At 38.9% G+C, this 12,543-nt stretch overlaps 1 protein-coding gene across 1 annotated transcript in view; it reads right to left on the bottom strand.

Moving 5' to 3' along the window:
* Nucleotides 1-10,592, bottom strand: part of pds5b (PDS5 cohesin associated factor B) — a 32,900-nt gene extending 22,308 nt beyond the window's left edge. The window contains exons 1-2 of the mRNA XM_084374121.1: nucleotides 10,471-10,592; nucleotides 1,297-1,424 (exon numbers count right to left, since the gene is read on the bottom strand). Of these exons, the coding sequence (XP_084230247.1) occupies nucleotides 1,297-1,404 (108 nt within the window). The 5' untranslated portion in view covers nucleotides 1,405-1,424; nucleotides 10,471-10,592. The remainder of the gene's footprint in view (nucleotides 1-1,296; nucleotides 1,425-10,470) is intronic.
* Nucleotides 10,593-12,543: the final 1,951 nt, after the last annotated feature.

Here is a 12,543-nt window from a genome sequence, read left to right on the forward strand (position 1 = left end):
TTTTAAACGTTATGATGTACGTGAGTTAGGTCTTTTTATTTTTATTTAGGCTATTTGTTTTAGAGGATGACGAGTGTGTGAGTGCGGGAGGTTGACAAATCAGACTCACACTCACACCCGCTACAGTATGAATAATAAGCAGAGAAGAATTAGTTTATCATCTTTATTACAGTTAAAATAAATAGCCAGGGGTGTAGTGTAAGCCATATTATTTAAACACAACTAAGAAAAATGCTTAATGTAGGCTATGAGTTTGAAAATGGCCCACATAACTAGACAGATTCTTTTAAACAATGCATATTTATGTCTTACTGTTATTATTTTTTTAAAGCTAATGGTGCCTTGTTGTAGGCCTAATGTTGGATGGTTGTCATGTTAATATGCTGCTTGACTCAGCAATAAAAAGGATTTGAAATTATTTTTCTGCCTTTAATTCTTTGTAGAAGTGTCTGAAAGGCTCAAAAGCAGCCATTTGTTAAAAAAAAAAAAAGTAAATATGTAGATATATTACTTAAATTAATAAAATTTTAAAACTACAAAAAAAAAAAAAATCGGCCAATTAATTGGTTATCGGATTTTTTCCCCTCCTAATAATCGGTATCGGCCCCAAAAAATCCATATCGGTCGGGCCCTAATTCATTGATTAGCTGTCAACTTTTAAATCAATCGCCAACTACTTTGACAATCAATCAGGTTGGGTGATCTTTTAAGGGGACCCTTAAATATATGAATTTATTAGGTTGTGGACAAAACAAGACTTCTGAGGATGTTCTCTTGGAGTTTGGGAAAGACTGATTGACTTTTTACACCATTTACCAACAAAAAATATAAAATTGATTAAAGGACAAAATAATCTACAGATTAATCGACAATCAAAATAACGGTTAGCTGCAGTCCTACATCTAAACTCATGTTAGCTCTCGATACTGCTATTCCTTGTATCAAGAGCTCTGTCTGTTTACACAGCACTCCTTTAATAATAAATCAACAATTTCTTGAAAAACATTAACAGAGTGTGCCTTTTAAATTCCCTCTGCAGCATTCAAATTGTTAAGTTACACCATAAAAACTCTGTTTTGAACTGTTGTTTTTTTACTTTGAATTGTTAATATTTCAATAATGCATCAGTGATAAAAAAAAGTATTATTACTACTACTACTATTAATACACATTATCAATTGTTATTATCTACTACACATTATCAATACTAGTACTTAAAAACATCCGCTTCAAAGAGATAATGATAGAATAAACAAAAGAGACGTGGCTGCAGCAGAACGGGAGTGAGATACTGACCTTGAGCCTGCGGACCATTTCCTCTTTGGAGATTTTGTCAGAGATCTCCTTGACCCCCGGGGGGTAGGTCACCTTCCCGTCTGTGACTCGAGCTTTAGAGTGAGCCATCCTCTTTAGCCCTTCTCAGCCTGAGGAAAGAGAGAATAAGGGTTGTAATAAATTAGAGGAGAGCATGAGAGAAGGTGAGACAGAGAACAAAGAAAGAGGAGGGAGGAGAGAAACTAAACCTCAACCAACGAAAAAGTGAAGACAAGCCCACCCTTAACTATTTGAAACCCAAGGCAAATCTTTTTAATACTTCAAAGCTCGAAAAGAAGTCTGCAATAGAGACCTCTGAAATATTCAGCGAGGTATTCACAGCACAGTAATAGCTTTCTACGAGCTGAATGAATGATGAAATTGCTGCATTCAGAGAGCAGGCTGACTTTTCACTGCGATCTGCTGCTGCCATTGTGTTCCACATTTCATTACCATGGCCACTAGCCTGTCAAGGATTACACCCAATTCATGTTTGGGGCATTCACATGATGCAAAATGTGCTTTGACTTTCATTTTAGTGCACTGCTCAAGGCCAGATCAGTCATGGTGCACTTTACACTGCTCTTTTCCAACAGCTACTTAGGTGACCTGTGTCACCTTGCTGCTGCTTTTTGTCCATTAAAGATAATAAAAGGGCAGAAATGTATCCAGTGAGGAATAGGACTTAATTTTTCCTCTTACATCTTGCCTGCCCACCCTTTTGTCAAACAACCTAAAGTCTGACTCAGAATTCATGAATATACATAGACTCTTCATGAACTGGGCAACAAAAAATTTAATTAGTGATTTGACATGAAAGCATTTGATACAACAATGCATTAATTTCAGCAAAGAGGTGGAAAGTCGAGGGTTCTTACTCAGAAGGTTTTCAAATAACGGAAGCAGGCACACTTGGAGATCTGAATCTGATGATTTGCAACCAATAAATTAGAAGACCATCTTATTACAAAATGCCTCCGATAGAGCCCTTCAGTCACAGCCTCGCTAGTATCAACCATAAGAGCAATTTCCTCCAGCCTCATTCTAGTTTCACAGTTGACACGACCGTGACTCAAAACAGATCATGTAGCTCAGTCTCATCTGCCTTAATTAAAATAACATTTGAATGCATGCTTTAATAACTCAATTTTCATAATGATGGCATTTTACACAAAAAACGTAGATCACCCAATCCTGCCATCAGCTGTAGCTAATTAATATTATTTCCAATAGCGTAAACTTTCTGGCCACCGTTGTCTCTAGTCAGCCAAATGGGGCTTTTTCATGCACATGGCTTGGCTTGACTCGACTTGGTTGGACTCGGCACATCAGCCCAGCGTGGCAGAGATTTGCATATCTATTACAATAAAGCCCACCTGATATGCAGCCCAATGCCGATTCCTTTTTAGGGTTGGGCGATATTTAAAATTTTCCAACCGGCCGCCGTCAGCCCATCAACTGGTGATTGCCAATACAGTGTTCCCCACAGAATCAGACTTTAATTGTGGCGGTGGCTGTCTAGCTGGGGTGCCATAGAGCATATGCACTCAAGACTTCTGCCGGGTTGTGGGGCTTTTATTACTGTTTTATAGACGCGTCTTTCACATTGTTAGCTTATGGGAAAAAGTCCAAAGTGCATCACATGACGATGTAATAACAAATGATAACGATATATCTGTGACCAGCCAATATCGGCCGATTGAGTAGTAGTAAAAGGAGCGACTGTAAATAGTCTCTGCAGTATTATCGAAGAATTTCCGCTAACAAAGCACCACTGATTTAGAGATAAACACGTTTCATTTCCTATACATTTTTCACAAAACTCTCCCCTTATTTTGTTATTTAAAAGCTTTACTATGAAGCAGGAAAAGCAGGAAATGTTTATGTTTCCAGCAGCAGTAACTTCAAATGACTCCAGAACACGATGAAACCATAAAATACAGCAGATGTCTGAAAGTGCAAACAGGGACACAAGAGGGAAACTATAATTCAAACCACAGAGATTCAGTTAGAAGCCACAAAAAGTACTGAGAGCTGATTGCACCAACTTCTACATAAGGTCTGTCTCTCCGGCCTCCTGCACAGACATATGTTGAGTCTTTCAACATACGCTTGTTTGAGGGTTAGGAGAGGTTTGTCACAGGTTGGTCATTATTGTGAGATGTCAGTGCAGCAAATTTGGAGGCGGGGCGGGCGTGCTTTGGCCCCACTTTGGAGATGGTCCATCTAAGGCACGGCTCAGCACAACAAGGCACGCTTAAACTGGTAATGGAAAATCACATCAGCATGGCATGGTTTGACACAGTAGGCCTTAAATGGCAATGGAAAAGCCCCAAAAGACTATTTGTGAGTGATGATGGTCCACTCTACAGGTGCAAGTACATTATCAGACTGGATGGGCCGATGAATGATACAATTGTCCGTTGCCAATGGCTGACAGCCATCGATACTGAGACAGTTTTCTCTGCTGGGTGAGAAAGTTGGAAGTTGTCGCCAGAGCAGCAGTGGGAAATGGCAGTGACAACAGAGCGACTGCTGCCTTACGGCACACCTGAGGGGACACACTGCCTCAAATTCAGAGACATCAAAAACAATAAACTGTTTGGTTTATGGTTGGTTGGTTTGTCAGCAGTTATTTCTGATAATAATCGTTTTTAACAAAAAAGGGAGAACTTAGCTGCCTTTGTTTGTCATATGTGAAAGTAAACTTAATATTGTTGGGTTTTGATCTGTTTGTTAGACAAAACAAGCTAACTGCCACTGGGACCCTGTTGAGCAATTTCACATGTCATAGACTAAATAATTACAGCGTTTAATATCTTTGAGTTAAGTCATCATTTTCATATTATTAAATGCCACCAGAAAATCCACATCATCAATGGGGAAATCAGGCTGATTAATCAATGTATTAGGTAGTAAATCGGAATGAAAATGTTGTGCATGAAGATTTTTTGTGAGTCATATACAGAAACTTCAACACAAGCAACTTTGTTCAATGTGTCAATGTAATGTGGGATTCCCCACAGGAAATTGGTTAGCTGAGGTGTTCAGGTGTTATCGACCTAACCAAAGCTGAGCTTGACAGTTTGTTTGTCTTTGAGGCTGAAGAAGTTGTATTACCAAGAAAAAGCGTGTGCCGTTAACAATCAGGGATTTGGACATTTCTTCTTGGTAAACAAGTGAAAGAATGTGTTGAAATGCATTTATTACTTTTGGCAGGTCAGACTGAAAGCTTAAAACATTTCCCCAACAAATTCCAACCACATTTATTAGGTTAGTTTTAAAACTTCATAAATTTTAAAAGAAAAACACCATTATTTGGCGTACCTTTCCTCACACTTTTCCAACCAGCTCCACGTCTGTCCTAATTCAATGAGTCTTGAGAGTTTCAGGTCTCAGAGTATTAAATTAATGTGGAAAAAAATTTAATTGTTGACTCATGAACTCAGTGGTCATTTGAGACTATGTGACAGTTGCATAGCTTCAATTGTGAATTTATAGTATTAGTTATTCAAATAAACTGTTCTCCAGAGATGCACCTTGCTTAAGAGCTGCAATAATAACATGATTAATTGCTTATTCAACTAACTTGTCAATGTACAACTATTTTGATAGTGGAACAACAGTATTTTGGTCATTTTTAAGCAAAAATACTTCCCATATTTGCTGGATCTAGAATCTCAAATGTGAGGATTTGTTGCTTTCTTTGTCATGCTTTAGGGTAAACTAAATATCTTTGACTTTTTGATCGCTAGTTGCACAAAAGAAAAAATCAGAAGACGTTACACAATTATATAAAGCAATTGTCTATGTTTCTTGCTTGAAAAACTCAAAACTACAAGACTATACCATCCAAACAGACTGGGGCTACACAATTAATTGAAATATTATCGAAATCACAATATGGTCATGGGCAAATTGCAGGAGCAGCAATTTTTTGATGAAGGTAAAATGTGTCACAACATACTATTAAATATGAAGCATTGTGGGGTTACAGAGATGCCACATCCTACAAATAATGTTCTCCAGACATAAGGGAACATGCTTGTTTGACAAGGACCCCAGTAAAGGTCACAACATCATCATTTTCCCCCCGTAAAAAATTAAATACAAAATCGTGACTCGTATCACAATTGCATTATCTGTCAAAGGATTCATCCACAGTATGGTTTTTATTTCTTATTGTTCGGCCCTAACACAATCTATATTTCTATATTCCAAACAAATAAACAACGAAGGCGCTCTCCTCCACAGCCTGCATTCCTCTTTGATTTCAATCAGTAACAAACATGTCATCTTATCTTGATCCGTCATATCTGGAGTGTAATGCTGTAAAGTACCTTGTAAAGAGGCCAACTGATGTAATTTCATAGAAAGCCAAAAAGCAGTAGGGTTATACATAACTTCCCCGAGCATGGTCAAAAAAGACAAATGAGAGTCAAGACAAATAAAAGGACAGATACTGGACAGAACCCGATCTATAGTCTTTCCCTGGTTAATGTCTGGAGTAGGGTTGCACAGTATGAGGTTTTCACAGTACGATAACCAACTCAGAAAATATCACAGGTTCACAGTATATGAACATGAATATTACACAATTATCATAAAGTTCCACAAAATATTTTGTTCACTTCTGACAGACATGAAACTTGACATAACTTGAAATATAATATAATAATAATAAATAATATATATTTTAGTAGCAATAACAGATTACAAGTCAGAAACGTAGATAAGCGAATGCATGGTATGATAACTGTCAATTTTCATATCACATGGGCTGGCCACTTAGTACAATATAAATCATAATCATGATATAAGACTACACACAGTCTGAGACTTTGGATATCTTCATATCATGATATGAAATAAGTGTTGTCTTTTCCTGGTTTTAAAAAGGCTGCATTACAGTAAAGTGATGTAATCTTTTGAAATTATCAGACTGTCATTATATCCACATTACTAATTATTTTTTATCATTAATCTCAATGTGCTTATGTTTTGTGAAATTACCAAAAGTCATCCCTCCAATAGTCACAATATAAATATTGAGGTATTTGGTCAAAACGATCATCCTAGCATTTATAAAGTACTTCTGAGCACATTTCAAAAAATCGAGATAAATATTGTGTAAAGATACAGCATGAAAATGTGGTTTCAAGGTCACATCGCCCAGTCCTAACTTCATGGTAAACCCTGACACTGGTATACCGCTGCGATTTCTTGTCTGGAGCTCAGAACAGTGCAGAGGCAGCACTTGCTGTCAGGTAAATTTTGTCACATCTTCACTCCTTCTGCCATACAACCTGCTTTCACTGGTAAAGTACCAAAGTTGTCTGAAGTGTGATTTGCACCAGCATTAGTGGCTGCTATGTTTTCCTGCACTGCTTTCAAATCAGAAATTATTTCAACAACAACCACCACCTCTCCCAGGGGAGTCAGCAAAACATGTTTTTACTCCTTAAAATAAAAAAAACTTAAAATCACAGCATAATGTTACCTACACTTTATATTAATGGACAGACAACTCTCTCTTGCAAATACTGTCTTCTTAGCATCTTCTCACAATTTATGTTGCTTTTATCATCAGAGCAGTCTGGGTCAGTAGGTCTGTGGTCTGACAAAAGCACTTGCTGGGTTTGATTTAGTGACCAAACTGTGAGAGTGAGTTTTGAATAACAACCAAACAATTTTCTGCAGCTGTACTTGAGCTTTTATAAACACACAGACACACACACATGCGGAGCAAAAACCCACACACACACTGACTGGACGCTGGCTGACGGCCAAATTGCTCCATTCTGACCTTCTTTCCACCCCACAGCTGCTGCCAAATTTGAGTCCATCTCTCTCTCCGCTCTACCACGCCGACACACGCATTTAAACCAATCAGAGTGGAGTATTTGTCGACCTGGGGGTGGGTCTGTCTGGGCACCATCCACCAGGGAATATTTCACTTTAAATAAGAAGCGGCAGTAAATTATCACACAAGATTTACCCCACACTAAATCTCTTGAACATGGGCTACTTTCAACTCAATACTTGTTTATCACAGTAAAAACACATTTGGCCCTCCCACCAAGGCTTTCAATCTGTCCGCTGCTTCTTCTCTCCCCACTTTGGCCCTTTCAAACAGCTGCCACATGAAATATGAAGACTGAGAGCAGTGCTCCTAACCTAATCTGAACCTTGACACAGACATCCTTTTGTTTTAACCCTGTTGGTGATCACCAGTAAGAGAGCGACTGTCAGCGAGCAGAGGGAGGACTGGACACCAGTTGGCTGAACTCAACGACCTCCATGTGGGCACTCACACAAACACAAATTGAGGGAAACGGGCTGAACAGGGGCACGCAGTCAAAGAGGTTTCATTCGCCCAAGATGAAATGAACCAAGATTTTCTGAACGGGGCACGTCTCTGCCAAATCTGAACCAGTGAAGGCCGGCCAGAAACAACAATGAAGCAGAGAAGGAGAGACTGAAATTAGCCCAAAGGTTATGAGAGAATGAGACAGAGGTTGGAGTAAACCTCCAAAAAAATGCCACACTGCAAAGGAAGCCAATATGACATGACAGAAACAAACACGCAACACTGCTGAATCATGTCCAAGATCATTGGGCAGAGCAGTTGCTCCTCTGTGTCTGTTCAACACAAGCAAACCATCAGCGAGAGACAAACTAAAGACTACCATTGTGGCTTTGTAGAACGAGCTTTTGACCAAACATAATTTTGCTCAGTTGGTTGGCAGAAATAAAGTTGTAGGGCTGGAGCCTTCATTAGTTGTAGCAAGGGGGCAAACGAAATACCAAAACCAAAAATTAACTCCAACCAGAACTGCTGCAAAGTGGTTCCTGATGAAACACGAGTCCATGTGGTTTTGTGCAAAGCCATCTTAAAGGATGAGTTCACGCAAAAATGAAAATTCAGTCATCATCTGCTCAGCCTCATGCCAATGGAAAGTCGGGTGAGGTTTTGCAGTCCACAAAACATTTCTGGAGCTTCACAGCAAAACAGCATTGCACCATTCCCCTAAACAACTGAGGTCCATGGGGACTCGTTTTAAAACTTTGGCTCCATACAGCTCGTCCATTGTAATCTTCAGAGGCTCCAACATCCCAAACCAATTTGAAAAGACAATATTTACACAATCAGTGCAAGTTGAGCTTGTGCACCACTTCAGATGGGGTGTGCGCTATAAAGATGAAGATTTCCGCTTTATAAAGGGTGTAAATAACATCTTATTGGGGTTCTCAAGGCTTCCAGAGACGTTAATTATGCCAAATGAGCTGTTTGGGGCGTTTTTTATATATTTCTTCTACTATTCCGTCTACTTTAGTTATTAAGGAGGATGCTTTAACGCCATTTTGCTGTCAAAATATAATAATGCAAAACATAACGAAAAGATTAGGGGTCAACCGATACAGCCTTTTCAGGGTCGATACTAATACTGATTATTAGAAAGCGAGTAGACTGAAAACCAATATTTGGGACTGATATTCATTTGCAGTACAAATGAAAATCTTACAAAGCTGATTCAAGTGCTGTTCTTACGTACAATTTTCAGGTACTTCCTCTCCACTACATTTATTCTGATACATTTATTTACTAGTTAATTTGCAGATTCAGATTTGTCAGTGCTTATAGGCCATTAATGTGAAGTGTGACCATGTGTGCCAGGATGCTGCATCAGGGCAAAAGTAGCACATTTTTAAATTAGTTTATTTTATCGGCAATCTGACAGAACCAATACTCATAATTGAAAAAATGCTGAATATGGACAGGGCCAATAATCAGTCTACCCCTAGAAAAGTTAATGACATTATTTTCATTTTTGGGTGAACGTAAATAGATACTAAGCGAGGAAATATGACTACAAGCAGAAACGCAATCATTTAGTTTGGTAATGCTACCATATATCAATACATCAAATTCTAAATTTTTAAGACACTTACATTAGACAACACTGGCTTTACATGTAATGTGGTAACAACTTCCTGATACAACTTTCTATTAACCAAAATCCTTATTACATGGCTACACAACCACATATTTCAGACACTTCTTACAACCTGTGATCTGTTAACCAATCTGCAGTGTTGATGGTGACACACAATAATCACAGCTGTCAAAACAAATGCACTGCAGCACTGTGGAGGTGACTGCCCTAACCCAGACAAAATAACAAGCAGTGTCCATTTTTTAAATAACTCCTCCAGCCTGTGTGTCCTGCGCTCAAAGCCTTTTGTTGTTTGCAGACATATTCATAACAATGAGTGAGCACGGGACCAGGTATATCGCTTTAAATCATGCAGTCCTCATCAGTAAAAGTGAGATATTCCGCTGGTATCTGGTATATATGATCAGATTACAAACACGTTTGACGCTATGAGGCGTTGTGCAGTTAGAGAGAGCAATGCGCCTTTTACAAGTAGATCATAATAATGAGAGTCAAAACGTAAATAATTTTGCGTCGGAGCAGAGACCGGATTACTACCAGCGTGCGGTTTGCATTAACCCCACAATTACGCTAATGTGAGTTCATGTTAATGGATAAGGAGGGGGGCATTTTATGAATAGGTGCTTATATGTATGGTACAACAGCATGCCAAGGCCAGGGACTATGATATAGCCAGACTGCCTTGTTGTTGTACTGTTGACCGTTGCTAATCTAGTTAGCTGCCGCTAGCTAGCTGTTGTGCCCATCTCGCTAGCAAACACACTGGCTAGCGTAACTGAGCTAACAGCTAACGTTAGCAGCAGCAATCTCAGTGACAGAGGGCGGACAGAGAGTAACGTTGCACTGAACAAAACAGCCGGCTAACTCCCGTTATATCCTCATCGATACCCCGACCACAGCCGTACCACCAAGCCGAGTCACTGTTTGCTCCTGCTGCTGGGACACTGAGCCCAGCGAATGTGCTAGTATTTCACTAGCTAACCATTTTGCGCCGCAGGACCAGGTCAACCAGCGCCGTGAATCCGACACGGCTGCCGAGAACACAGGCGAGCGAGGCGGGCTGCGCTCCACCTATTATCGCTGGAAACCGGGCTGCTCCGCGGACACATCCTGGGTTATATACAGTTTTTCACAGCGGCGCCAGAATATACGGCGCCATTTTAATCAAAATGATTTGCTAATTTGTGCATTTTCTTACCTGATACGGTGAATTGTGATCAATCGTGTCCTCCTCTGCAGCTCTCTTCCCCCTCCTAGCTCCAAAATGGCGCCAATATGTATAGATTCAGTGCCCATGGGTACAAGTCATAACCGAGTGTGTAGCGCCACCTATAGAGCGGGGACATGTCGGACTGCTGGGTCCTTCATCATGCTTGTGCTGTCCTTTGACTTCATGTCGATAATTATAATATCAGCCTTTTTTTAATGATTTAAAATCCAACACGAAATTTACTTACAATAACTAACTAACTAATAATAATAATAATAATAATAATAATGATAATGATAATAATAATAATAATAATAATGATGATGATGATAATAATATGTAATGTACTGGGCAACTTTGCCTACAAACACTAAAAATATTTATAGGAAAAATCTGCCTAAATTACAGAGAATGCACAATGTTAAACTGTATTGTTTTTAAAGTGAAACATTATTGTTGTTTCAGAGCATTCATTATTCATGATAATAAATGTGCAACAGTTAGCCCACAGCCTACAAGAAAACAGACACTGAAATAGGAGCATAATGTGTTTATGTGTTTGGAGAAAAAGTCAAACAAGCACACATTGAATCACAAGAGACACTTTTGAGTTGCCTTTAATACCCTGAGTTCTGTTTTTTCGCTCCAAAATTCAGTATTCCCACAGCCCCTGAACGCACCAGCAGAGTTTCATATTAGATATTTCTTGTGTGAAAGTGATCTCATAAATGAGACAAGGTCACAAAAAGCCAAATGTTCTCATTAGAGGGTGGTATTCATGTATTTGTACTGCTGCCTCTCAATAGTGCTATTCATATTTTAAAGGTATTCCTACCTATTAAAAGGGATTTTATCAAATCAGTGTGCATCTATTTATCCTGCCTTTTCTCTGATACAGTTAAGTCTGCTATAGAGCCATTGATTTTTCCTGCTTCCTTGCCCTGTTAACCTATTCATTCATAGGTTGTATCTCCATGCAGGAACATCTGTTCCTCTTTCACATTACAGGTGCATTTAGTTTGGTTACACTTGTCATTTTATGAAGCTAATTGCTGATTTCCTGAGAAACGCACATGATTTTGAACCACTTCACCACTGAACCACCTTTAAACTAAAAGAAATAAATGTCTCCCAGATCATTTGCTTGCTTTGACTTTCTATGACCGGTCTCTGCCAATATGAGCTATAGGGGGAGCTCCAATATAGGCTAATGTTTCACATGTGCCTCCTCAAATCTATACAGCAGAGAAATAGATACATTAATACGGTACTTAGAACAATCCAAGAGTGAAATGTTTTGATGATAAGCTTTGAGGCATCATTTGTTAAAGTTGTTTTGAAGAACAGACCTGCAGATTAGTGGCCACTTTTGTGAAATTCTTGCTGCTGAAAGAAAGCTTTGATAACAGTGAATTTAATATAATTTCAGTCTGGGAAAAAATAGAATAGACAGGCATTGATTTAAAGTCTCCCTCCAGTCATGAATGTGTTTTTCCTCTTGTCCCTACAGATGTTTGAGCTTCACTGTGCAAAATGATGCACGTGCAGAGTTGAAGAAGACACCAGAAGACTGTTTTCACATTAATCTGCTGTAGGTGTACATTTTCTCTGTGCTCTTGGAAAATCTAATTTTAGGAGTCGGGACTTTGAGCATGATTTGTGACATCACAAATAGGAAGCCATCTGTGAGACAGTCCCGGTCCAATATTCAGCATACACAAGTGTGATGTGGTCACTTGGGTCCTCCAGTGCACAAACACTGAGAGACATCTTGTGTCCAGCAGCTAAAGGAGCTCTTTGTCAGAAAAATAGATTTTTGAGTCTCATTCCAACTCATCAAATAATGATGACGCTTTGGGATGGCGTCTTAATAATCAACCTTTCTTACAAATTAAACTTAAGAAATGGAAAACATCTGCGTATTTATATACTATTACATTTATATTATATATCATTTTTAATTAGGGAAAAGGAGTAGGTGCCAGCTAAATGATTTTAATTTGGTAATTATCTTTATTTCCTGCCTAAAAACATGTCAGACACACAGATTTATTGTATTCC

This window comes from Pagrus pagrus, assembly GCF_965226575.1.
Source record: "Pagrus pagrus genome assembly, chromosome: 14".
NCBI classification, from domain to species: domain Eukaryota; kingdom Metazoa; phylum Chordata; class Actinopteri; order Spariformes; family Sparidae; genus Pagrus; species Pagrus pagrus.